This window comes from Grammomys surdaster, unplaced genomic scaffold (assembly GCF_004785775.1).
Source record: "Grammomys surdaster isolate TR1022 unplaced genomic scaffold, NIH_TR_1.0 126118, whole genome shotgun sequence".
NCBI lineage: Eukaryota > Metazoa > Chordata > Mammalia > Rodentia > Muridae > Grammomys > Grammomys surdaster.
The window spans coordinates 5,741,539-5,769,426 of record NW_021620926.1 but is presented as its reverse complement, the minus strand read 5'-3'; the positions used below and the strand labels follow the sequence as shown (position 1 = coordinate 5,769,426).

The following is a 27,888-nucleotide window of genomic DNA, read 5'->3' as shown; positions in this document are numbered from 1 at the left end:
CTTCTTAGATCTTGGTTTCTGAACGTCTTGGAGTGCGTGAACAATGTTCAACTGCTGATATGCAAGAGGGCCTTGCGTAACAGGCTTGGGTTCCCTATACCTGTGCTCTCATCGATGTTGAGGCGCTTGGGTTTACACTACCACAAACCTGCAGCTGGAGAGGTCCAGACTTCAGTTCCAGGACGCCGGCAGAGTACCGTGCCAGCCCCGCCCTCAAGAATCAAGCCACGCCCTCCACCTCATCGGCTGCTCTCTGATTGGTCACCTGGGTACGCACGGGTGCGACCCGGTCCTGCCTCTGAGGTCCCGTCCCGCCTCCAGGGGTTATGCCCCGCCCACGCAGGCCACTTGCTGCAATCCCATTGGTCCCTGCGGTGCGCACAGCGCGCCTCCGCCCCACGGGCGCCCTGGACCTGCGCCCGTCGCCGGCCCCCAGCTCCCGGGCTGAGGTTGAGCGGGTCGCAGCTGCCCGGGCCGACGCGCGCCCTCGACGTCCCTGCTCCCGCCTGTGCTCGGCGTGGACGTCGCAGGTAGCCGGGTGAGTGCGGTTGGCAGGTCTCGAGCTTCCGCGATCCGCCGATTGAGCGCGGGGCGCCGGCCCGCCGCGGCCTGAGGTGCCGTGACGCCGCCTGTGTCGGTGCCGAGGAGCGCGCGGGCAACCCGCGGGGCCCGGCCTGCGCCCGCGTTCTCTCGGCGGCCCGTGGCCCTGACGTCGCCGTGACCCGTGCTCCGCCGGGGCAGGCCGCTCCGCCGCGCATCTCGTCCGGAGGCTGGGGAGGTCCCCAAGGCGACCGGTAGGGGATGAAGGTCCTGCGGGGCGCTGCCGCAGCGGCCAACGAGGCCCCACGAGCGTCTGGGGACGAGCGACCCTCTCGTTTGCTCGGAGCCGTTGCCAGGATCTGTCCGTGTTTCCTTGACTTTCCCCTCCATCCTGCAAGCGCAGGGAGGAGAGGGAGGGAAGTCTTTGGGAATTCATCCTAAGTGGAGAGTGGCTTTTTCAAAGAAGTAGCGCAGAGCGTGGTCTTTATAGGCTAGGCCATTTTGGTTTTTAGCCAGTAAGTTGGTTTTCGAGTTCACCACTGGAAGGTACTTGAGCCTGAAAGGTGGGTAGATACTTGACCTTTCCAACCACAGCGGCGGAGGGCTGGGCTCACTTCCACCTTGCTGGTGCGATGGGAGGAGGGGCGTGGGAATTCAAACCTCTCGCTGGAGTAGATATGCTCACTCTCAACAACAACCCCCACCCCGTGCATCCTTCTCTCCAACTCTTCACCCTACTTGTACCACAAATCCCATTTCTAGGTAATTCCAAGGGGGTGCTTATTCCCAGATTTCTCACCCTTTCTCGTTTGTCTACTCTACCTGTGTACGGCTGGCTTCCAAAGAGCAGAGCCAAGCAATTTAACACTTAAACGAGCATGGTGTTCAAGGACTTCCTGATCCTAAAAATGAAACCCAGAGGTTAGTTTGCATAACAGTGTTGCAAAAAAGCAAGTTTAATTGGAGCAGGGTGAGGATGTAGTTTTTCCTCTTCAGGAGACACACCCTTAGACCTCTCCTTTCTTCCTGTATCAGCTAGACAGCCTTTGCTGCTTTGTTTGGTTTTGGTTTTCTAAATTCACTTCTGGGATCCAGAAGTAAAGAATCAATCTTGCTTAGTCCTTATTTGTCTTTTTAATATAATAAACATTGAAGAAGGCTATCAAGTAAAGCATTCAGACAATACAGAAACATTAAATAAAAGTGAAATCCTCCAGCATGCCTTTAATCCCAGCACTCGGGCAGGTGAGGCCAGCCTGTTCTACAGATCTGGTTCCAGGACTACCTACACAGTGAAACCCTGTCTTGAAAAACCAGAAAAAAAAAGGTAGCAAGGGGATCCTCAAAATTCTCTCTCCTTCACTTTCCACTCTCTATGTCCCCAGTTCTACTCCTAAGGAGGCCGTCATTACACAGTGTTATTTGGCAACAGATAATGAAGACACATTTCTACATTGGTATATGTGAACTAATCTTTTTTTTTAATTAAAATAAAAAGCTGCTGAGAAGGCTGCAGAGATGCTCAGAGGCTGAGTGCTCCCTGCTCTGACAGAGGACCCAGGTTCAGTTTCCTGACTGAACCCACACCAGCCTCACAGCTACAGTGGAGCCTGAAACTCATACTCCAGGGTATCCCCTGACTTTGGCCTCTGTGGACACCTGCGCTCAGATGCAGTCCACACAGAAACACACTTACACGATTTCAAAAGCTGTGTAATGTCGTTATGTGGGTGTACTAGAATTGGTTTTGGTCTCATATTGACAGACATTTTGGTTGTTTTGTTGGTACTTGACTCACAGTAAAGAATACACATTCTTTACTTGTGGGGCAAGGAAAAGAAATTACAGTATTTGGAATACATTTTCTGTACTAAGCTACACAAATCCTAATCCTACCTTACTAATTTCTGCAGTTCAGCCCAAACCTTTGGAGGTTATAAACTATATCTTCATCTTTATCAATAGGGAACTGTTTGTTAAGTAAACTGTTAGAATAAGGTCAAGTTTTCCAGAACCCACATGACGTCTAAATAGCCTTACTACTGGAGAATAGAGAACTACCCGGTTTGTGTTTGTTTTTGCTGTTTTATATCCTAATTTCAAACTTGACTGGAAAGAGAGAACAGTGTGGTTGCCATAGCTTCCAGGAAGAGGAGAACTGAATGGCATGGCTTGGATTGCCCTTTGTGAGGAAGTCAGGGGTTGTACCATGTAGGAGAGAGCCCTAAGAACCAAAGCTGGGCTTAGCCAGGGCATCTGGAGGGTTCCATACCAAGGGCTGGAAGGACAGCAGATATAATCATTTCTGCCTCTTCGTTCACCCACAGCTTCTCTGCATTCTCCAGGGTCCACCAAAGTCAAACCTCTCTGTGAGGCAAGGGCCTAGTGGCATCAGCACACGCTCAAGATGAAGCCAGCCCTGCCAATTGGAGAGAGGAATCTGGGCGAGGTTCCAGGGCGTTCTGCACTGGTTGAAGGCTGCCAGAGCAGCTGGACTGTGTGCTGCTTCCATTTGGCCTGCCGTCCTCTGCCTCAGGGCACAGCTGGCTTACTTAGCTTTCCTGTGTTGGCTCTCTCCTGTAGCACGCATTAGGTTGAGGGGTTTACCCTCTCTAGTGGTACTCCAAGGCTGTTGGGTTTTGCTGGGAGGCGACCATTTGGAAGCCCATGAGGCCCTGCTTTGATTCTCTCTTCCTCACGCTGGTTGATGTTTTTGGCTAATGGATTTTCTTGAGGTTCTGCAGCTTCTCTCCACTCTGACCTGCTTCTGCGCTGCTGTTGAGCACTCTGCAGGCCTTTGGGCATTTCCCCACCTGTCAGCAAGAAGCTCCACTTCTCTGTGAGTTTAATGTGGCATCTGGCTGTTTTCATCCCCGACATTGGGTATTTGAACCCCTTGAATACAAACAATATAGAAGTATCATCTCTAGGAAACCTGGGAGTATTATTTTGTTATTTTCTCTGTAACCTCTCTTGTCATTTTTATGTGAACATTTACTTCTGGTTTTCTAATTTCCTTTGTTTCCTGACATCCACCCTCCATACATGCACACACATACACACACACACATACATACACACACACACACACACACACACATTATTTGCTTGAGATAGTTTTTTACATTGTAGCCCAGGCTTGCTCCAAATCCAAAACTGTCTTTCTGTGTGATTCTCCCCAGTGCTGACTTTACAAGCAGGAGTATCATGCCTGGCTGATTTTTGTTTTGTTTTGGTTTGGTTTGGTTTTTGCTCATATCCTGCTCTGTAATCCAGGTTAGCCTAAAACTTGCCCTAAAGTCCAGGCTGTACTTAACTTGGAATTATGACTCTCCTGCTGCACTCTCCACAGTACTAAGGATTATAGAAGGGCACCTTAATTGTCTGCTCTTATACATGTGTCATGTTTGTGTGTGTGGTATCTGTGAGGATCAGAAGAGGAGTTCAGATCTCCTGGAACCGCAGTCACAGATGGTTGTGAGTGGTTCTGTGGGTGCTGGGAATCAAGCCCTGGTCCTCTGTATGACAGCTGACACCTTTGACCCCTGAGCTGTCTCCCCAGCCTCTATCTTGTTTTCTTAACTCTTAGTTCTCAGTTTTTGTATTTGGATACTATGTAGCCTAAGCTGTCCTCAAGCCTCGGCTTCTCCTGCCTTGGCCTCTGAAGGGCTGAGATTAGATGTGGCGTTTGTTTGTTTGTTTGTTTGTTTGTTTTTCAAGACAGGGTTTCTCTGTGTAGCCCTGGCTGCCCTGGAACTAGCTCTGTAGACAAGGCTGCCTTGAACTCAGCGATCTATCTGCCTCTGCTTCCTGAGTGTTAGGATTAAAGGCGTGGTCCACCACCTCCTGAATCTCATTTTCATTTTTCAAACCATATTTATTTATTTGCATATGTATGTGGGTATGTGCATTGCCACAATTCATGTGTGGAGGTCTTGGAACAACTTGGGAGAAAACTCTTTCTACCCAGTTCTAGGAATCACCTCAAGCTGTCAAGCTCGGGTGCAGCCGGTGCCTTCAGCTGCTGAGCTGCTGAGCCATCTCTCTGGACCTGATCTGCACGTAAAACAAAATATCCACTGCGATGATTTTAGCTCCCAATGGCTATTCTCCATTCTCAGTGTTTCTAAGTGTAGTATTAATTTTTTGAAATGTTTTTATACATTTTATTTATGTATTTGGGGGGGGGTAGGTGGAGGGGAGCAGATCTTGTGTGCTCACATAGAGAGGACAATTTGCAGGAGTCAGTTTTCTCCTAGTGTGCAGGTCCCAGGATCAAACTCAGGTGCCAGGTGTTGAGGTGTCGGGCATGGTGGCTGAGCCATCTCTCTGGCTCCTCTTGGATTTGGAATGATTTCACCCCCTCCTCCTGTGTGGTTTGTTGTACCGAGCTAGGTTTTTTGTTTGTTTGTTTGTTTGTTTGTTTTGTTTTGTTTTGTTTTTTTACCTCTCTGTATGTCTTTCATGCTCAAAGATTCTTGATAGACATAGTAATCTTTGACTGTGCTTAGAATAAAAGTAGGGGCTAAAAAAATGATTTCGGTCTCTGAGGTGTGGACGAGACCCTTGAACTGTTTTATGGCTCCAGGCCATTAGGCTAGTGGAAATCCCCATACCTATGATTTCCTACGTTGCCTCTTTTCCAGCAGGTTCCCCAAGGAAGAGTTGTCTCATTTGGAAGCACGCCTAACCACCAGTGTCCCAAGCCACACAGAGGCCTAGACTTTCCATCTGCATGCAGTTTCTTATGCTGTTGTCCTTGGAATGCCTATACCATCTATTCTGTAGGTACTATTAGTCTGGGACATAAGAAATCAGAAGCAAAGCCGGGCGGTGGTGGCACACGCCTTTAATCCCAGCACTTGGGAGGCAGAGGCAGGCAGATTTCTGAGTTCAAGAGTTCGAGGCTAGCCTGGTCTACAGAGTGAGTTCCAGGACAGCCAGGGCTACACAGAGAAACCCTGTCTTGAAAAACCAAAACCAAAAGAAAAAAAAAAAAAAAAGGAAGAAAGAAATCAGAAACAAAGTCAGCAGATTTTCCCAGCCCAGAAGTCACAGGTGCTGGCAGCAGGAAGAGTAGAGGGACCACATGCCATCACGTTTCTAATGTGCCCTGCTTTTTCCTGCTGGGCCGCAGCTTTCCCACCAGCCTGGCCTTGGCCTTTCTTTAGTTACTACCCAGGTGCTCCAGTTATGCCCTTTTGTTGTGCTTATCTCCTCTTCTGTCCTTCCTGTCAGCGAGAGTGATTGTTAGTTCTCTCTGCCCCATGCTTTTGGATCAGATGTAAACTCTCAGCTACTGCCCCATCACCATGCCTGCCTGCCTGCTGTCATGCTTCTCACCAAGATGATCGTGGACTCTAATCCTCCACAACTGTAATCCCCAAATTAAATGCCTTTTAAATAAGTTGCCTTGGTCATGATGTCCCATCACAACAATAGAAATGTAACTGAGATAACCTGTTTCTGCTCTCCCTAGCACTAAGCCTTACAGGCCAGCTGCACCCCGATTTTACGTGGTTTCTGGGGATCCAAACTCAGGTCCTCATGCAAGCACTTTCCCAGTGAGCCACCGGCTCAGTCTTCATTTCTGAGGGAAGTGTTGCCATTACCCTAGTTCATGTTCCAGAAGACTGTAGCTCACGGAGGCTTGAAGCTGAAACTGTTGCTAGCCATAGCCAGTCCAGGAAGACAGGAACAGGTACATGAACTTGTCTGTGTGGGTGCCGTACTGAGCCCAGCTCAGTGGAAATGCCAGGCTCCTGCTTTCCACCACCTGTAGCACATAATCCTGTCTTCTGGCTTCCTTGGGCACCAGTTACACATAAGGTTTATAGATAGACATGCAGACAAAACACCTATACACATAAAATACATTCTGTAAAAAAAAAAAAAAAATTAAACTTTGTCTTTTAAAAATACATAAACAGTGAAAGAACAGTAAAATAACACTGTTAATATTTGCCACTTCTATGTTATTACTTTTTTCTGAGATTAACAGAATATTATTCTGTAGCCCAGGCTTTACTTGAACTCACTCTACAGGTCATGTTGGCCACAAACCTGAAGTAATCCCTCTTCACCCTTTCAAGTGCTGGGATTACAGACATGACCACACCCAACTATTTTGTTGCTGGTATTACTAATAATTTTTAAAATATCTATGTTATTTTTAATTATATGTACATATATATATATACACACATATATATGTGTATATATGTGTGTATATATATATATCTCGTGTGTGTGTGTGTGTGTGTGTGTGTGTGTGTGTGTGTGTGTGTACGTTCACTCATAAGGAGTACCTATGGAGTCCAGAAGAGGGCACTGGACCTCCTGGAGCTGGAGTTACAGCAGGCTGTTGTGAGCCACCTGCTGTGGGTGCTGGGAACTGAACTTGGGTTCTCTGCAAGAACAATACATATTCTTACCCCATTGAGCCATCTCTCCAGCCCCTGTTATTATTTTGCTTGGCTCTAGTATGTTGCTAACATTGGCACTTGACCTGTAAATATGTCAGCTTGTGTGTTTTAGAGCTGCTATACCCAGGCATATGATGGGGAAGTAGTAGTCCTGGTAACTTCTGGCTCCTTTTCTTTTGTTACTTTCTTTTATTTTCTTTTGTTTTGTTTTTCCAGACAGGGTTTCTCTGAGTAGCCCTGGCTGTCCTGGAACTCACTCTGTAGACCAGGCTGGCCTTGAACTCACAGAGATCCAGCTGCCTCAGCCTCCCAAGTGTTGGGGTTGAAGGCATGCGCCACCACTGGGTCCATCATCTTGAAGAGTAGCACCTGGTTTCTACCAGGCTCACTGGTCCATGCTAACCTCCTTTGTCAGAAGATCATTTGCTCAGGCCTGTGTTCTGTCCTAAGCAAGCATTCTTTTCTTTCCACATTTTAAGTTCTGCTTCTTCTTTGGTTAACAGTTCTGTATCCAGGTCATCTCTTCTTCGTTGTAGTAGACGTGCTCATGAGAGGACAGGCACTTGTTCAGTTTCCCTAGCTCCATGTCCTTGTGTCCCAGCTATTGGGAACTGCAGCAGCAGGAGAGTGTGAGCCCAGGGATTCCTGGGAAGCCCAGGTAATACAGCAGACACTGTTTGTAATGAAACAGCAGCCAGAAAATGTCTTTCTCAACTGTGAATTTCAACACATTGTATGTTTTGCCTTCCACAGAACACTAAAACACAAACACAAAAATTAAGTTCTTTGGTGATTTAAGATAATTGCATTTCCTCTATGGGTTGCATGACATCTTTCTCATCCTGCTCGGAACAGGGAGGGACACAGATATCTCACTTAGGCTCTTGATTGAATGGAAATCTAAGGCCTTTTTATAATGGTGAAACATGCCAGAGGGGCAGGGCCTCTGTGTGTGAGTGTGTGTGTGTGGTATGTGGTGTTATGTATATGGTAGAGGTTCATGTTGACTGTCTTCCTCTTTATCACTTTCCACCCTTGTGTCTTGAGACAGTCTCTCACTGAACTGGGAGCTTCGGATCCACTGTCTTCCCTCCCAGTGTTAGGATTCCAGACTCAGACTGTCACACCTGGCTGTCACCGCAGGTGGTGGGCATCTGACTGTAAGAACTCACACTTCTTTGAAAGATATTTCACTGATTGTGCCCTCCCCAGCCCCAACATTTTTTTTAACTTATTCACTTTACATCCCATTCACTGGCCCCCCATCCTGGTCACCATCTCTCACAATCCTTCCTCATTCCCCCACCCCCTTCTCCTCCTACCATGTGCCTCACCCTGCTACTTCAAGTCTTCGAGGCTAGGGTCATCCTCTCCCACTGAGTCCAGACAAGGCAGTGCTAGGGAGGTTGAGGTAGGAGGCTCATCCGTCCAAGGCCAACCTCTGCTACACAGTGAATGTGAGGCTGGCATGGCTACAGGAGACCCTGTTTCGTAAAAGGAAACAAACAAGACAGTAATTAAAATTTGAGACATGTTGAGTGATTCTGGCCTAGCACGGAAGCACCCTAATGATGAGTAAGTTTTACTGATCTTTGCCCCTCCCATACTCCCATGCTCCTCCCCACCAAAGGCATTTTGTAATTATCTGATAGTTCTCAATCTTTCTATGATTCAGTCCTTTAATATTCCTCATGTTGTGCTGACCCCCAATCATAAAAGGACATTCATTGTTACTTCATAACTAATTTTGCTACTGTTGTGAATCGCAGTATAAAATATCTGTGTTTTCAGATGGTCTTAGGTGAGCCCTGTGAAAGGATTGTTTGACACCCACAGGGATGGAGACCCACAGGTTGAGAAGCGCTGCTCTAAAGGCAGGCGGGTGTTGTGCTATTTAATACCATTGTAAAAACACACCTGCTCTGGGCAGCAGTAACCTAGGGAAGACAGGAAATAGAGGATCTGTCATGTGACTACAGTTTCTTCCAGGTGTGGCTGCATCTCCACTTGAGGCCCCACTAGGCCCCTGACAGACTCCTCTCTAACCTGCTGCTTTCAGTGGTCTTCCGTGTTTCCCCTGCATATCCTGAAGTTATTGTCACATTCACACTAACTCTCTGCGAACTCCCCATGAGCACTCACGGTTTTGGCCAGTGGTCTCTTACTGGACGCTCAGCCAGGAAGCCTGACAGTGTTCTTACTTGTCGATGATTTTAAACACGTACGTTATACAGTCTTTTCCTTGGGTTGTCCAGTGCGACCTCAGTATCTGTCTCTTCTCTCTCTGTTTAATATCATGCAGATGCTTTACGTTCCTCCCCCACCCCATACAGCCACTACCAGAATTACTTCAAAGTTACAGACTGGGCCCTGTCACTTGCAAACCTTTTATGGCTTCCCGTTGCTTAGAGCAAGGATCTGTAAGCTGTAACTGTGGGCAGTGCTGACTGTTCACAAGGGTTTCTGTTTTAAGGTTTATTTGGGGCCAGGAAAGATGGCTTAGAGGTTAAGAACACTTACTACTCTTACAGAAGAGTCCCAGGACCCACATAGTGGCTCACACCTACCTGAAATCCCAGTTCCAGGGCAACTGATGGTCCCTTCGTACCTATGCAGAATTCTTCATTCATGTGCACCATGCATACATTCCCTTGGGCACATACACACACAGGGAAAATAACATTTTAAACATCGTAAAGGCTTATTTATTTTTATTATATATATGAGTACTTGCGGGCATACGTCTGTGTGCCATGTGTGTGCATGGTGTCTGGGGACAGAGAAAACGCCAGACCCACTCCTCTATAACTGGAGTTACAGGTGGTAAATGTTACAGGTGATGGTGAGGTTGAGCCTCCAGTTGAGAGTGCTAGTTCCCCATCCAAATGCTTGCCGTTCTTCCAGGGTCTTGGTGTCCCAGGCCCTTTCTCCTGAGAGGTCTTCAGTTGGCTTCCCCTTTACAGCCGGTGAAACCCAGAGTCTTTAGTGAGGTCCGTACTGATTCGTATAGGGACTGAGCTTTTAGCCGCCTTTCTCCACTACTGTCCTCTGTCTTTGGCACTAGTGAGCTCTTCCTTGTTTGGACACAGTTTCCTTTATCTTTGGTACACTTCTATCCTTAATGTCATCCTCTCCATGTCCTTCTGTCCTACCCCATGCCTGGCCCATGCATGTGGAAATAACTGCACAGTTTCTGCTTCTAGAACGACTTAAGCCAATGGCATTATGGGAAATGCATTTGATGATGAGCTTTTGTGGGAAATGAAGTTCACCTCATGTATCCTTCAGGTCTTGTCTCACACTGTAGTGCCCTTGATGCTATTTGGCTTTTCTCTGGTTAATATTGAATCTTTTACTGACAATCTGATAACACATCTGCAGGATATCTTGCTCAAAGTGCTAATATTGTAATATTGCCCTCTGTGTACCAGGTACAAGACACTGGCTGCTGGTCACCTTGGTATTGTGAGACTAGGTTTTGTACTTTTGTTAGGGTGTGCCTGGAAGTCCCAGCAGGTTTACTGCTCCCCTCTGACTTGGTGGAACTGAGCCCCCCCCCACCCCCAGTGTTTCCCATGTAGTGGGCGGCAGCTAGAGTCTTTTCCGTTTGTTCAGCAGCAGCCGTTTTCCCTGATGGCGTTCGTGGGATCTCCATACCAGACGTTCAGGAGTTAGTCAAGGTTTTGAAAGGCAGTTTACACTGAGGTGCTTGGATGATCCCCATGACTTACTCTTTCCCAAGATTTCCCACCTGTTTCCAGCTGACCTGGAATCTCAAACTAGTAAATCCCATTGGGTGGGGCTCTGTACAAGTGAGTCCCGTTCATTGAGTTTTCTTGCTCATAAAGTTGAGGCTTCTTCAGGTTCTTGCTACTGTGGAAAAGCAATATTCAGTGTTTGGGGTTTTGTTTGTTTTTGAGACAGGGTTTCCCGGTAGCCCTAGCTGCCCTGGAATTCAAGGTTACATACAGTTGGCTGGCCAGCCTCAAACTCAGAGATCCATATTTCTTTGCTTCTTGACTTCTAGGACTAAAGGCATGCACCACTTCTACCCAGCTTCAGTGTTTGTTTGTTTGTTTTTAACTCTTTTTTGGTTGTAGATTTCACACCGTACACCCCAATCCCATTCCTCTCCCGTCCATCCATTTTTATTCTCCATCCCATCCTTGCAACCTCATCCCCAAAGAAAAACAAGTCTCCCTGTGGAAGCTGTGACATGTGACAGTATGCTCCACAGTCTACCCTTTGGTCCACACTGCTTTACTCGAAATGTCCATTCACTGCAGTGAGTCACTGGACTGGTTCGAGGCTCTGGCTTCTGTTACAGTCTCATTACTAGATCCTCATAGGATTCACTCCTCCCTATATGTATATCAGTAAATCTCCTATATGGAGATCTTGCAGCTTTGGATCTGTACATCTGGCCCCTTCACGTGCTACAGCATATCACAGATGGGGTAGATGTTGGAGTTGGCCAACTCAAAGCCCTGGATCTGGGCCTGGGCAGTAGCTGAACTGATCAGCCCACCAGGTCTCCCACACCCAGGCTACCAGGCTGAGCTCTCTAGAACTGCCCCAAGAGCTCACCCAGTGCCGAAGCTGGCAAGGGGCACAAGTCAGGGCTAGCTCACCCATGTCTACACCAAAGGGCCCAGGCGAGGTGCAGGGTCTACTCTCCCAAGTGCTGCAGCTGGTCAGGGGCAGGGCCAGCTCTCTTGCCTGTTGTAGGTAGTGAGGGGGATGGGGAAGGGAGGTATCTCTCCCTCACACCACCACACAGTAGACAAGTGATTGAGCCAGCTCCCTGCCCCACACATTCCTGTGGAGGCAGCTGGCTCACCCTCACCTTCGTCACCAGGGTCAGCTCTACTGTGCTGCCCAGGCAAGGTGCAGGGCTGGCTCTCACGAGTGCTACAGCTGGCAAGGGGTAGTAGGAACAGCTCTACACAGCCCTCAGATATCAACATGGCTCCAGGTGGCAGTCCAGACCAGGGATGTCCATCTGGCTTTTGTTGGTAACAGATTCCCGCTGCTGCAGGGCCACAGACAGAGACATGGCTCTCACTGGCAGCAAGGGCCAGAACTACCATGGCCTTAGGTGGCATTGCCGCCTACTCACGTCAGGCCGTTCCTCACTACCCTCGAGTCTCCAGCTTTGGCCCTCTTCACTGTGCTCACATCCTTCTGTTTCTCCTGTTCCATCTCTCCACCACTTACTTGCTCCTCTTGGTGGTGCCAGGGGCCCTTGGGTGTCTGGGGTCATCTGAGGTGTGATCTGCCCGCCCAAGGCCGTGTAGAACCAGTCTGGGGGTTGTCTTAGACTCACAACTTTTACTCTTATCTTGTTGGCACAGAGATCTTTCTTTTCTTGAAGTCTTGTTTAAACGCAAAATTGAGAAGGTGGCCATAGTCCCCCTAGCTTCGATGTTTTAAAGTAAGCGTTTTTGTTTTGTTTTATTGGTCCTTTTTAGAAGTTATGATGGTCTTCTTGGGGCACAGTCTGGTTTTATTTTAGCATAGTATGCTATTCTCTTCCATTTATCTATCTATTTTTGTTGTTGTTTTGAGATGATCTTACTATGGACTCCTGACTGAACTCAGCAATCTGGCTGTGTCTGTCTCCTGAGCACTGGGATCAAAGGCCTGTGCCCTTGTGGGCTAGTACACATACCTCCATGGGCTAGTGTGTGTGCTCCTGTGGGCTAGTATGCTACACTCTCAACAGTTCTTCATTCCCACTGTTTCTCTCCTTCATAAGCTATTGCTATAGATTAACCTCAAAATCTAGAGGTTTCAAGTGCCTTTTGTTTTACTTAGTAGGTTCTGGGGGTAAAGACTTTGCAAGTGCCCAGCCCCAACGATGTTTCTCTCCCCCGTCTGTTTGGCACCTTACCTGGGAAAACTCAAAGCACAGGGCAATGCTATGTTCCATCTACAAGCGTCTTTACTCACGTCTGTAAGCAGGAACTCAGCTACAACTGTGGTGTCCTCACAGCATGGTGGCTTTGGAGATTTTCTATGCTCACTCAGGACTTAGGCATTAGTGTCCACAGAACCAGGTGGAAGCCGCATTGCTTACTGAGACCTAATCTTAGAAGTTACAGAGTAGTCCTTCCTCCATTTTGGCTGACCAATCTTTATTTTGTCAAATTCCAGAGGTGGGAGAAATTAAAGTATAGTCCTGACTAGAGCACTCACATTCCAGGTTCTCCTCTGCGTGAAAGGCGTGTCAGAGAACTTCGTTCTATGGTGTGATGAGCAAAGCAAGCTCTCCTCCCTTCTTGCCTGTTCTCTACCTCTTGCCTACCTCCTGCGAGTGCTAAAATGACTGTTTAAAAAAGCGGCAGCTCCCCCTGGTGTCCAATCACAGTCCTACATACCAGTAGGTTTTGGTTTGCCATTTTCTGTTTTGTTTTTGAGACAGGGTCTCAGTATGTAGCCCTGGACATCTTGTCAATAGGCACTTCTTTAAATGTAGTTTTTCCTAACTATAGTAGATAAGAACTAAAGCCAATTCAGGATTAAAACTCTAAGAAAGGAATAAAATGTTTTATTACATTTTATTTAATTTTATTTTGAGACAGGGTCTCACTATGGAGCCCTGACTGGTCTACACTTTGCAGTATAGACCATGCTGGCCTGGAACTTAGAAGTCTTCCTGCTTCTACCTCTCAAGTGTTGGAATTAAAAGCATTTCCTGGGGCTGGGGAGGTGGCTCAGTGGTCAGGGGGTTATACTATTCTTCCAAAGGACCCAAGTTTGATTCCCAGTACCCATGTCAGATGGCAGACCACTGTAATTCCAGCTCCAAGGAATCATATGTGTTCTAACATCTGTGGGCACCCCCCACCCCCATGTACATACATACACATAAATAAAAGTAAATTGCTTTTAGAAAGCATTTGTTTAGGCTGATTTTTTTTTTTTTTTTTTTTTTTTTTTTTTGTCTATTGCTTTCTAGGAAACATTGTTTAATGAGAACTCCATGCATACAGAGTAAAGATGGCAGGCTTCCTGGATAACTTCCGATGGCCCGAGTGTGAGTGCATTGACTGGAGTGAGCGCAGGAACACTGTGGCCTCTGTGGTCGCAGGGATATTGGTAAGGAGAGATTTGTCTTCGAATTAATGCCAGTGTCCTTAAATGGTGATCAGCCTTCCAGAACTGTTCACTGCTGTTGAGACTAGGTAATGTTATTACGTAGCCTGGCGGGGGTTCGATTTGTTTTGAGGAGTAGGGTGTTGTGTAGTCCAGGGTGGTCTTGAACTTCCTGACCTTAGTCTCTACCTCTCGGGATTACAGGTATTTGATGCTGCGTTTGGTTTTGGGCAGTGCTGGGGGTTAATATGGTCTAAGCGAGCACTTTACCAGCCTGACCCCAGCCCCACACACTGGGTTTACTAGATTTTGAGAATACTTAAATTTGGGATCTTTCCTTCAGTTGCAGCACTTATCACCACCTTTTTAGTTTAGTGAAACAATACTTGTAAGTACTTTACGGTCCTCCCTCAGAATTGGATGTCACTCAGAGGCACTGTGACTCACTGAAGACAAGGTTGTGTAGACAGTGGTAACACCTCAGGCTCTGTTAGAACTGAAGCCACAGCAGCACTGGAGACACAGTAAAGAAGTTTGTGGAAGAAACTTTTCTGTTTTGTTTTAAGACAGGGTCTTATGTAGCCCAGGCTAGCCCCAAGCTCACTATCCTCAGTATCCTAGGCTGGCCTTAAGGACTAGGATTGCAGGTGTGAACCACAGAGTGGGCTTGTTTACCCTTCTTTCTGTTTGATTTACTTAACATTTTTTATTATGGAAAATACTAAGTCTATAAAAGAAACTAGCTGTACCAACACCTCTCACTAGCAAATTGGTCATCTAGCTTCACAAAGGTTTTGTTTCATTTAATTATTTTGGGTCAAGGTCTTCTGTAGTCGAGTGACCCGCTTAGCTCCCAATGTTGCCTCTGCTTCGTGAACATTGGATTACAGACGGGGCCCACCCTGCCCGACTGACTTTAGTTTGCTGCTCTCGTTGTTTTGTAAATCATGACCTGACCAGTCTTGGGTTCTGTGGCCATTTTGTCCTGCCTCTAAGGCAGAAAAGACCAATCACTAGACAGTGATTTATTGATTTATTCAGTGATCTACTTAAAGCTAGCTTGTACTGCCCGTTTGTCAAGCATGACTTCACTTGCTGCCTAGGACAGAGTGACCTGGAACGACAGCTGAAAAACAGGTGGTTGCCCCTGACAACCCACTGCCAGCCAAAACCTCGAGTGCTCACCTGCCCACCTTGTAGCTTTAGAGTGTAAAGTGAGAATGCAGACTGGACCTGGGACTGAGGCCTTTCTGTTGTCCTGGCTTCCATTCACCCATGACATCTCTCTCCCATCCCACTGGTGTCAGAGTGCTCATTCCAGAGAGACTCCTGCAACACCTCCACTGCATTTTAAACACAAGGTTCATCTTTTCTATTTTTGTACTATGTAACCCCCTGCCCCTGCATTGGAAAAAGGTCTTGTCATGTAGCCTAGGCTGGTCTCAATTTTTGTTACTTTCTATTTTTTTTTTTTAATCGAGACAGGGTTTCTCTGTGTCACCCTGGGTGTCCTGGAATTCACTCTGTAGACCAGGCGAGCCTCGAACTCACAGAGCTTCACCTGTCTCTGCCACCTAAATGCTGGGATAAAAGGTGTGCACACCACCCAGCTGACAGGTCTGAAATATGATGTCCTCCTGCCTCTACTGTCTAAATGTTGAAATTACAACATACAGTACCTGGCCTCTTTTTCTTTTTCTCTTTCTTTCTTTTTCCTTTTTTCTTTTTTTTTCTTTTTTTTTTGTTTTTCAAGACAGGGTTTCTCTGTGTAGTCCTGGCTGTCCTGGAACTCATTCTGTAGACCAGGCTGGCCTCAAACTCAGAAATCCTCCTGCCTCTGCCTTCCAAGTGCTGGGACTAAAGGCGTGCGCCACCACTGCCCGGCTTCTCTTTTTTCTTTCTCCTTTCCTTTTTCTTTCTTTGAAACAGTTACATTCTAGCCCTGGCTTATGTAGGATTCAGTCCAAAGACCAGTGTGGCCTTGAACTGTAGGCAAGCCTGCATACAGGGACAGTAGCCAGGAGCCGTCATGCCGCCTCTCCCTTTTTCTTTGCTTTAGCTCTTTTTTTATCACGTGTTTTTTTTTTTTTTTTTGTGTGAGGGAGTGCACTTTGGCACATGTAGGCCAGAGGATTACTTTGGGAACAGGTTCTCTCCTTCCACCAAGTGCATCCCTGAGGTGGAGCTCAGGTCGTCAGGCCCAGAGGCATATTTACCCGCTGAGCCATCTGGCTGGTTCTTTTTCTTTTTTCTGTTTCACAGAGGATTTCATATATCCTGGGCTGGCTTTGAATTCACTGTGTAGCCAAGGATTACCTTGTGCTACTTTGCCTGGCTCATACAATGCCAGGGATTAGACCACGGGCTTCATGCATGTACATGCTCTGCTTGTATTAGCTGTGTCCTGGGCAGGCTAGCCCTCTAGGGGATTGCTCTGTGACTTTGCTTTTTTAAGTAATTTCCAGGTTTATCTGTTATTTTTCTTAATAAAGGAGGTTGGAGGCTTTTCCTATATATTTAAAATGAATTTTGGGCTCTCTAAACATTAAGATTATATAGTTCTCTTATTTCTGTCACTTTAGGAAAGGATTCTTACATCCTGTCCTTAATTTTTTAGCACCTGTCTGTTTAGGTGTGGTCAGCTTGGTGGACAGGGAAAACTTATGTTTTATATATTCCCGTCCAGTAGCTACAGGGTATTTTATTAAATTACATAAGCTATAATAATTGCAGGCCTTTATAGTCTGGGAACTGTGACACCTGGTAAGTGATCATCTGAGCATCCTCTGTGGGGCAGCAGTGTGTGTGGCTCTTCAGAGAGACAAGGGCTGCAGGGGAGGCAGGGAGCGTTGGTAATTAAGGAGGCTGTTGCTCAGGTCGATGGCACGGTGGAGGGAAGAACTGAGCCAGCCGCAAGTAAACTCACCTTATTTGAGTCTTTCTCGGATTGACAGGATGTTTCACATCATGAGTTATACAGAACAGGGAAACCAAAATTCAAGTTTTTATAGTTTAGCATCCAAAGCACAGGAGCAGAAGTCCTTGTCTCATTTATGTGGGGGAGGGGGGAGGGATGTACGGGTGTGGGGGGCTGGTGGGCCATTGAGGAGCATATACTGAGTTTCATCCTGCTGCCTTGGGCGCTGCAGTTTTTTACAGGCTGGTGGATTATGATTGATGCGGCGGTGGTGTATCCTAAGCCTGAGCAGCTGAACCATGCTTTCCACACGTGCGGTGTCTTTTCCACGCTGGCCTTCTTCATGTAAGTGTGATTCTCAATTCAGCATTGCCTTTTTAAAAAATAGTCCTCTTTAACCTTTGATTTTTTTTTTTTTTAAAACAATTTCTAAACTTTATTGATGGATTCTTCTTTAACATGATGAAGTTTCCCTTTTATTAAAAGTCTTTTTTATAAATTTTATGACTGCAAGATTAAAAACAAAAAAAGTTAAAAGACATCCACAAAAGGTTTCCAATTTTTTGTGCACTGGAATACATGACAAGCCGTCAAGGGATGTAATTAAGGTAAATGGAGCCTCTGACTGACTTCCTCTGTGACAGTCTCACCCTCTGTCCAGCACAGTCAGAGCTCCAGGGAAAGAGTACCAGTGTCCCGGGGAAAGCTGGGCACCTGGAGAGCAGGCCTGCTCCGTGGGACCTGAGTCCTGCTGACTTTTGCTGTTGTTTGTCAATGCTGCCGAGAAAGAAAATGTGTCATGGGGCGGAAGAAGTGGCTCCGTGCTTCAGGGTATTGGCTGCTCCTACAGAGGACCCCCGATTAAGTTCCTAAGCACTCAAGAAGCAGCTCGTAATGGTCTGAAACTCTAGTTATAGGGAATCTGAGGCCCTCTACTGTCTGATGCCCTCTTCTGCCCTCCACAGGTACCAGGCACACATGTGGTACACATATTCGGACAAAACTAACCAACTAACTATCTAAATAAATAAATAAATAAATAAATAAATAAATAAATAAATAAATGGGGGAACTTTTGGAACGGAAAAATGTAATTCTGACGTACAAGGAGAAATGGTACATGATTCTCTTACAGCTAGTAGAAAGATGTGACTAAATTCTGTACTCATTCTTGGTTATATAAAAGAAAGAATCTTAGGCAGGCAAGATGGCTCAGCAGGGGATGGGGCTTGCTGCACAAGCCTGAAGCTCTGAGTTTGATTTTCAGAACCTACTTAAAGGTGGAGGGAGAGAGCCAACTCCACAAAGTTCTTTTCTGATTGCCCCAGGAACAGAAGGGTACACACACACACACACACACACACACACACACACACACACACACAATGTGCACACGCACATGCATGTATGTACATTCATATTCACACACATGTCCATACTCAGTGGTACATGTCCAAGACACAAATACACATCCATCCATATACAAACATGCAGACGTGCATGCATGATCACACTCACACAAAAATTAAAAAAAAAACAAAAACAACTTTTCTTTTTTTTTCCTTTTTTGTTGTTGTTGTTGTTTAGTTTTTCGCAACAGGGTTTCTCTATGTAGCCCTGGCTGTCCTGGAACTCACTCTGTAGACCAGGCTGGCTTCGAACTCAGAAATCCGCCTGCCTCTGCCTTCCAAGTGCTGGGATTAAAGGCGTGCGCCACCATTGCCCAGCAGCAGACAGCTCTTAACCATTGAGCCGTCTCCAACCCCACCTGTTTAATTTTTTTTTTTTTTTAGATTCTATTTTTATTTGTGTGTGTGTGTGTGTGTGTGTATGGTGTCTGTGTGTCAGGGGTGCATAAACGAATGCAAACACACTTGGAAGCTCTGTTTAATTATTATAACAAAAACTTTACAACGAGATAAATAACACAGACTCATCTGTATACACGTGTATAAACAGGGAGAGAAATGAGAAGCTAGGTGTGGTGGCTCACGCCTTTAGTCCCAGCATTTGGGAGGCAGAGCAGAGGGTAGGTCTCCGAATTGTAAGCCAGCTTGGTCTGTATAACAGTGCTGGGTAGTAGGACTCTGTCTCAAAAGGAAGAAAAGAGGGGGATGGGAAGATTAGCCTCTGTCTCAGTCTCTGGTGCGTTTCTGGGTATGCTTTAGTGGAAAGCAAAAGGAGTAATATTTCTGTGCACTAGAATTTCTGTTAACTCCTTAGCTCTACTTAGGAAACAGTCTATTTCTCTTTCAAATGATATGCAAATACCTTGTATATGCAAATGTATCTTGTGCTGACGTGAAGGCTCATTGGCTGATTTTGTGTCTGTAGGATCAATGCTGTATCCAATGCGCAGGTGCGAGGGGACAGCTATGAAAGTGGCTGCTTAGGAAGAACTGGTAAGAGCGTGATGGCGACATAGGGACACTCAAGTCCCCAGAAAGCCAGAGCCTCCTTGGGAGTCTCTAGTTTATGTGTATGAGTGTTCTGCTCACACGTATGCAGGTGCACTGTGTGCCATGCCTGGTGCCAAGGAGGCCAGGAGAAGATGTTAGATCCCCTGGAACTGAGGGTATGGACAGCTGTGAGCTGACATGGGGTCCTGGAAACTGAACCTAGGTCCTCTGCAAGAGCAGCAAGTGCTTTTAACAGCTGATATCCAGCCCTACACACCTTAATTTCTTTTTTTTTTTTTTTTTTTTTTTTTGGTTTTTCGAGACAGGGTTTCTCTGTATAGCCCGGGCTGTCCTGGAACTCACTCTGTAGACCAGGCTGGCCTCGAACTCAGAAATCCGCCTGCCTCTGCCTCCCGAGTGCTGGGATTAAAGGCGTGCGCCACCACCGCCCGGCCACACCTTAATTTCTTAAGACAGGGTCTCTCGTTGGTCTGGACTTTATTGATTTGGCTGGTAGTAGGCTCCAGGGGTTTGCCCGTCTCCGCCCAGCCAGTGCTGGGTACAGATGTAAAATACTGCACTGCTTTTTATAAATATGTAGGTGTTGGAGATCTGAATTTGGTCCTCAGGCTTGTGCAGCAAGGACTTTGCCAACAGCATCTCCCAACCAGATTTCTCTATCTTATTTGGAACAGGTACCATCCTGACTCAGGGTGAGGGTCCCATCACAGTTATCTGAGTCTAGAAACATCCCTACAGACATGCCTAGATGCTGTTCCAGGGAGGTTTTCTTTTTTTTAATTTAATTTTTTTTGTTGTTGTTGTTTTTGTGTTTTTTTGAGACAGGGTTTCTCTGTGTAGTCCTTGTTGACCTGGAACTCACTCTGTAGACCAGACTGGCCTCGAACTCAGAAATCCGCCTGCCTCTGCCTCCCAAGTGCTGGGATTAAAGGCATGCGCCACCACTGCCCGGCAAGGGAGGTTTTCAATCTCATCAAACTGACAGTCAAAATTATCTATCACTCCCACTTTTTAAGAATACATCGGATCTCCCTGAGCATCCAGATAACTGTCACTGAGGTTCTAAAAGGTCATGGCCCTAGCTGAAGAGACAGTATGCCCCTGAACCTGTCAAGAGCGTGGGGGTTGGCTTCCTGTGGCTGCAGAGCAATCTGACTCTCTAGAGTAGCTGCTGTGTAATGCCTTGTGTTCTCTAGAAGCCTGCCACTGAGTCTGAGGAGCGGCCATGGCCACCTGACACATCAGCTATCCGATCCTTTCAGTTATGGTTTAATAAGCTGATCGAGTGAGGCAGTTGTCAATGTCATTTCCCTAACTTGCTCAGGAATTAGTTTCTCCAGCAGTAAAGAGCTAACTGTTCTCCTTTCCATGTTGTCTAACCCTTCTTAGCTTTTTTGTTTTGGTGTGTGTGTGTATGTATGCACATGTGCACACATGTGCACTTTAAATGCGTGTGTGTATTTTAAGTCTTCATGCAGTTAAGTGTTGTAGCAGGAATATGCAGAATTCACAATAAGTCAGCCACTTCTAATGCTGCCTGGTTGTAAGACATCACGGAGCTCCGTGTAGTGCTGCCTGGTTGTAAGACATCACGGAGCTCTGTGTAGTGCTGTCTGGTTGTAAGACATCATGGAGCTCCGTGTAGTGCTGCCTGGTTGTAAGACATCACAGAGCTCCGTGTAGTGCTGCCTGGTTGTAAGACATCACGGAGCTCCGTGTAGTGCTGCCTGGTTGTAAGGAAGCCCGCTGTTCACACAGGTGCTCGGGTCTGGCTCTTCATTGGTTTCATGCTGATGTTCGGGTCACTTATCGCCTCCATGTGGATTCTTTTTGGTGCATACGTTACTCAAAGTAAGTGCGCGTGTCCCCTTTATGTTACAGGTGGACTTTATGTTTGGTTTCTTCTGTCTGGTCTCTTTGGAGTTACTATTAATGTGATTATTGAAATAGGTTAAGTTCTTCCTCTGGATAAAGACACACTAATTCATAGAGCCTGTCTTTGTGAGTGGATTGACTCTAGAAAATCACAGCCCCTAACCAATCCAGGCCCTCTGGCCATTACCAGTTCCTGAGTGCCTTCCCTTAGGCAGCTGAGATCTTAAACTAGAGGTCAGCCACTGGGGGCCACAGTGGGAAAGTGAGAAAGAATACAGGTCTGTTGTATTCATTCCCTTGTACATGGTTCAAAGTTCTTAGCCCCAGAATACTGAGAAATCAAGCTTTTCTTTACTAGTGTACAGTGAAAGCAGCTCTAAACGGATGCATGCCTCACTGTCTCTTGATTGCATTTAGTCTAAGTATTCAAAGTATTTTATTATTGCAGGAGTGGATTTGAATTAAGTGTATTTGGCTGTGGGCTGCTGGGCCAGAGCTAGCTAGAGTGCCGGAAAACATCAGCCAGTTTTTAGCTTGTTTCCAGACTAAGAACTCAGAAAGACAGCACTAAGTGATGGATTTGCTCATTTCATCTGAGAAACAGACAAACCGTCGACAGCATTTCCGTGCCGCATCGGGAAACTTTGTGCCGGCTCTGCTCAGTTCTTGTGTCTTAATCTTTTTTTTTTTTTTTTAAATTTTTTTTTTTAAGGATTTATTTTATTTATTTGAGTATACTGTAGCTGTTTCCAGACACACCAGAAGAGGGCATCAGACCCCATTACAGATGGTTATGAGCCACCATGTGGTTGCTGGGAATTGAACTCAGGACCTTTGGAAGAGCAGTCAGTGCTCTTAACCACTGAGCCATCTCTCCAGCCCTTGTGTCTTAATCTTAAAATACAGTGCACAGCAGGAGGCGCCTCAACCCTGTCGCATGTTGTCTCAGCAGCGGTGCCCATTCCGCCTGCTTCACTACTCAGAGAGTGAGCTTTCTCCCATTTCAGGGCCGATTCTGACATGTTTCAAATTTCATCATAGAGCTTCTTGAACTGTTATAATAACAGCTACCATTTACGTATACATTGAACATCTCTATTCTGATTTGAAATCCAAAATGCTCCAAAATTGGAAATATCCTGAGTTCTGATCTGACACCACAAGTCTCAAAGTCAACCTGACCTCCTGACCTCCTGTGATGGATGTAGTCAAACAGGCGTACTAAAAACATCTATAAAACCACTTTCAAACTGTGTGTAAAGGTACATATGGAACATAACTGAACTTCATGTTCACACTTGGGTCCCACTCCCAATATTGGCATATGCAAGTATCCCTAAATCTGAAAACTGAGTTCTGATCCCAAACATCTTATATGAGGTGTATGCATCTGGTATCAAGTAACGGTCCAAGTACAGTTGCAGCTGTTAGACAAAGTCACCCACTTAATTCCCACTCCTGTGGGTTGTCCATTGGTAGAATGCCCATTCTGCAGATGAGAAAGTTAAGACCCTGAGATTTTGTTACCTGCTCAAAGTTATGTGTGCATTTAGTCAGTAACAGAATTAGGATCCAGCACCAAGAACTTGGCTCAGACTTGGAGCTCTCTAGCCAACCTGCTGTTTAGTTTTTTTTTTTTTTTAAACTATTTATTTATTTATATAAGTACACTGTAGCTGTCTTCAGACACCCCACAAGAGGGCATCAGATATCATTGCAGATGGTTGTGAGCCACCATGTGGTTGCTGGGATTTGAACTCATGACCTCTGGAAGAGCAGTCAGTACTCTTAACCACTGAGCCATCTCACCAGCCCCTGCTGTTTAGTTTTTATGCTCTCAAAAGACTGAAATGTAAACCAGTTTCTTTATGATAGCCATTGGTTTTTAACACCAGTAGTTGCAAGTTGAACACAGTTCCCATCTTCCTATGGATATTTAGCTGATTGCTTCAGTCAGGAAGAGATCATGACCTTTGTGTCACTCAGGGTTTGTGTGATGTCACATATGAGTCAGCAGATTTAAATAGTCAACAATGTAGCCAACCCCAGTTTTCTTTCTGTGCTGGCACTGTTTGTTTATTTTTAGACCGTGGCTCACTGTTTCCCAGGCTGGCCTTGTTTCCACTCTGTCCTGGGCTGAAGTGTTCCTGCTGCCGAGCCTCTGCATAGCTGAAGCTACGGTGTGCAGTCCTAGCACCTTTGTGGCCTAGCCACATGAGCTAGACAGAGTCCACGGGCATTTATTTAGAGCAAAAGTAATCTTTTGTTTTAGGAAATGAAATTATTTGTTTCATTGTAGACATCCTAGAGGTAAATGTCCTGTGTTCTGACATACAGAGCCTTGCTATGAACAGCACGGGCTGTGCTGCCCCTCTCCTCTGCCACGCTTCCCCTCCCCTCCCCTCCCCTCCCCTCCCCTCCCCTCCCCTCCCCTCCTTTCCTCCCTCACTCCTCTCCTCTAATCTGTTTCTCTCTTTGTGTGCAGATATTGATGTTTACCCTGGACTAGCTGTGTTCTTTCAAAATGCTCTTATATTTTTTAGGTAAGTTGTCTAATTTCCTTTCCTTTTACATTTTTAAAAAGGTTAATTCTATGAATATGCACGAGTGACTGTGTGTATACATAGTACTGTGTGCATGCTGGTGTGGTACCCAAGGAGGCCTGAAGAGTGTGCCAGCTCCTCAGGAACTGGAATTGCATGTGGTGTTAGGTTATCTACAAGAACAACAAGAGCTCTTGACTGCTGAACCATCTTCCCAGCTTCAAGACTCCTCACTTCTCATTACACTAAAACATTCTCATTGAAGTGTCAACAGCATCCTAAGAGTGTCATGGCCATGGAACATTAGTGGGAACCTTTTAGCCAGGGCCCTGCTATATGCCAAGACCTCGGTCATCTGGACAGTCTCTCTTCCCCTTTCAGTCCGTTACTACTTAAATAAGTACCACGTGCTCTTCTGTTTGTAGGCGTTACTACTTAAATAAGTACCACATGCTCTTCTGTTTGTAGGCGAGACAAGCTCAGAGCTCCTGAAAGACACAGCAAGTAAATGGAGAGCAGGAGATTAAGTCCAGAGTGTTGCTGCCTGCGCTTTGCTTAACAAAACCATGCACACTCACATGAAAGAAAGGGAACAGGTGATCTGTGAGTTGGAGGCCAGCCTGCTCTACATAGCTAGTTCCAGGATAGCCAAGGCTACAAAGTGAGACCTGTCTCCAAACAAGAAAAGGGAAACACTGTATGCAGAACCTGCTGAGACTTGAGTTTTCTAGACAACTTAAAGTAAGCGTAAAAGTAACATTGTACTAAAAGTATTTCTTAGAAGAAACTTCTTAGAGCTTCTCACCGGGAAACCTGTACCTGTCCAGGTGACATCTGCCCATGCCAGTGTGACAGGTTTAGCTGTGCATGTACAGGATTATCTTTCTGTCCAATCAGAGAAGCCCAATGCTGAGCACCTTTGCAACTGGCCACCATCGTAGCAATGTGGCAATGTGTGCTGTGGTTTTCTTCATGGTTCTTGCTTTATTGCACTAAAAAATAAGGATTTATAGATTTCATAAATTGAGGTTTTTAAATTAATATTTCTTTGACTATTTTTCTGTCCATTTTGTCTTTCTTAGGTTCCAAGTACATTTGTAGTAATCCTAGGTGGTGGCCATAACCACTGCTTCCTTCCCCCTCCCCGCCTCCTGGCCCCCGTGTGGTCTTGCTCCTCCCCCTCTTCGCGCCCCTTTCTCCTCCCCTCCTCTTCCCCTCCTTCTTTTCTGTTCCATCTCCTCTTTTCTTCCTCTTCCCCCTAGCCCTCTTCCCCCTTCCTACCTTCTGCTTCCCCTCCTCTTTCTCCTATCCCCCCCACCCCTCAAGTAATACAGGGTCTTTCAGTGTTGCCTAGGCTGGCCTTAAACTCCAGTGATCCTTCCTGTGATCCTCCTGCCTCAGCCTAAGCAGCTGGGAACAGAGGAGCCATTGTGCCCAGCTCTCACATGTGCTTGTCACAGTTGCCATGGCTCCGTGGCTCCCTTCTCGTGTTTTGCTTTTCCATTGTCTTCTTCTCTCTGTCCCGTGTGAGTGGTTCCAGTGTTCTGTCCTGAGGCTGCCTGAGCTGGGCCTCCTCAGTGTCTGGAGGACCGCTTACTCCACCCACTGGATTTTCCGCCCTAGTTCAGCTCAGGTCTTTAGTGTTTTCTGTCTCTCCTTAGACCCCTGACTATTTATAACCTTCTTGATACCTGTATCTAAGGCCTGGGCTAGCTTTCCGTGCACTTTGTTGGGGTTGTTGTTTTTGGCATTCTGCTTTGATAGTGTTTTGGAACCCAAGTTTCATGTATCCTAGGCTGGCCTATAGCTGAGGATGACCCTGAATTCCTGGTGCTCCTGCCTCTGCCTCCCAGGTGCTGGGGTGGTGGGCATCAGCTCCTTCTGCTCTGTTAGGACAGACACCTCCCGCCACTCCTTCACAGCGTAGTCTGTGGTTGGACTTTGACAGCATCAGTCATGTTCCTCATTTGACTCTGTCCCAGAAGGAGCATATCTATTCATTTACATTCAGCCATATCCCAGCACTTAGCCAGAGGCCTGGTGCATTCCTACACTAGCCTACAGTAATCACTAAGAATAGAGAATTGCATCTGGTCTGTGCTGGGATGTTTCTGTGACTATAGCACAGGCGGAGGTGCTCTTCAAGCTGTAGAGTGGCCTGTGCTCACCACCCACACAAGGCAGCTCTTTCCCCCACACTTTCCTAGTCAGTGGCTGTCTAGGCCTTACATGGGTGTTCTTCCCCCAGACATCGGCGTGCGTCTGCTTTACAGAAGGAGCACATTTCTCAGCAGACCTCTGAGCTTGCACTTAGTTTTAGAGCCGTGTGGAAGGTGAGCTCTGTGCTGCTTGTTCCTGTATCTCACGGCTTTATCCATCCCTTTCCAGCACTCTGATCTACAAATTTGGAAGAACTGAAGAGCTCTGGGCCTGAGATCACCGCACCCCGTGCCGTCCTCTTGTCGCGTTCCATGCCTAGCTCCTTTCATCACTCGTATAATTTACATATTGCCAAATGGAGCACATTGTGTGCTCAGGGCTTTATTTCTTCATAGTTTTGTGCCCTAAGTTTTGAATTGCTTTTGCAAAATGTCTGTCTTGGTTTTTCATCAACTAGACAAGTTAATATGTACATAATACATCACTACATATACCTGATGCTGAATGTCAGGTTTTTACCCTCAAGACTAAGGCGGGCATGGATCCCGAGCCAGGGTTATATTGTCTTGGTGTTTAGAGGTAAATACTCTGTCTTGGTATCTCTGATGTTTGAAAATGTGCAAACTATACAGCTCCATGTCTCCAGAGGCCTTGAGGTGTTAACGAAGGCATTTCTGCCAGGTATAATTCATTTTGGCTTAGGAATGAGATTTTTTTTTTTAAGGTAAAAATGTTTGTGCATATGTATTAAAGAGCTGGACTTTTTATATGAAGATTTTTTTTAAATGCCCTAAGGACTAGTTTGAAAGCCCCCTTTACAGAGAACGCCTCTAACTTGGCTTTTGTTTGAGAAGGGATCCACAGAGATAAAGTCCATTTTGTAAAAAGATGGTAGGCAGCTGAGCCATGTGCTTCCCGTGTTACCGAGCAGCTTTGATGCCCGGGTTGTTGTGGACCGCTTGCCACCAGCGTTACACACAGCAGGGGACCCCGCAGCAGACTTAGTTTAGACACATGGCACAAGTAGAATAACTAGCTAAAGATCTCTTCCCGAAGGGCACCGTGACCTCCCAAAGGTCAGATGCTTTATTCACTTTGCTTTTGACTCCTGCGTTGCTCTCAGGCTCTGGGTGACCAGCTGCTGCACGGTAGAAGTCTCCTGTACTGAAAGTTCACACTCCACGCCAGATGCTCCTTCCTGTGGTTTAGTACTGCGCTTGCCCCATGTGTATCTGTGGGCCTTTCCCTTAGGTCAAGACTTTGTGTTGCACTTTTAACCCCAGAGGATTTTTATAAGACCTTTTGCTGTAAGACAGCAGTAAGGATGGTAGTAATGCACCTTCTGATGCAGGCCTCACCTAGCTGGCCTCTCTAAGAGGCCCCACCAAGCACAGCGTGTGAAGCGGCTGCTGATCGCTGCGCTTCCTTCTCATGCATCTTACGTCATTACTTTCCTGTCAGTCCCTCAGAACACCATCCTTGTCCTGCTTCCAGTGAACTATAAATCTAACCACACGTTTCCATTCTTAGAACTAATGCAATAAATACTCCCTCTCACACATGCTGCAGTTAGGTGTGCTGGGGGAAGTGACCCATACAACCCGGCTCTGTCCATCCTCCACTGTCCAAGAAGCACTCATAAACAAGGAGAGGACACTCTACACAGCATGGTAATGGGAGGTCTATGAAGGGCAGCCCTGACGACCGACTGAAAATGGCGGTGGCTTCTTCTCTATTCATTAAAATGTTTTAATTGTGAGCAAATCTGTTGATTTTCTCTGTCGTTTCATTAAACAAGAGAGATGAAGTTAGTCTCCTCTCATAGATATTATGAGACAGTAGAATTCTTGGTAATCAGATAAAATGCACATGGTTCTTGTAATAAAGGTCTCACTGTTGCTCAAGCTCAA

The 27,888-nt window shown here is 46.3% G+C and overlaps 1 protein-coding gene across 3 annotated transcripts; it reads left to right on the top strand.

Moving 5' to 3' along the window:
• Positions 1-425: 425 nt before the first annotated feature.
• Tmem50b (transmembrane protein 50B) lies at positions 426-27,888 on the top strand. 3 transcript variants are annotated; one of them, XM_028756416.1, is made up of 8 exons: positions 463-538; positions 5,190-5,324; positions 13,927-14,066; positions 17,213-17,325; positions 19,315-19,382; positions 21,159-21,251; positions 23,761-23,818; positions 26,207-27,888. In XM_028756416.1, exons 3-8 carry the CDS (start codon positions 13,968-13,970, stop codon positions 26,250-26,252), a joined length of 477 nt encoding a protein of 158 aa, XP_028612249.1. In that variant the 5' UTR covers positions 463-538; positions 5,190-5,324; positions 13,927-13,967; the 3' UTR covers positions 26,253-27,888. The 3 variants fall into 3 exon arrangements, with proteins under 3 accessions (XP_028612248.1, XP_028612249.1, XP_028612250.1); XM_028756417.1 differs by having other exon boundaries at positions 503-538; positions 5,187-5,324; XM_028756415.1 differs by lacking the exon at positions 5,190-5,324 and having other exon boundaries at positions 426-538.

Bases quoted from the DNA above. Each gene is read 5' to 3' on its own strand.
- Tmem50b (XM_028756415.1), top strand. From the start codon at position 13,968: ATGGCAGGCTTCCTGGATAACTTCCGATGGCCCGAGTGTGAGTGCATT. The intron at 19,383-21,158 runs GTAAGAGCGTGA...CTGTTCACACAG, and splicing joins TGGCTGCTTAGGAAGAACTG to GTGCTCGGGTCTGGCTCTTC. The intron at 21,252-23,760 runs GTAAGTGCGCGT...CTTTGTGTGCAG, and splicing joins TGGTGCATACGTTACTCAAA to ATATTGATGTTTACCCTGGA.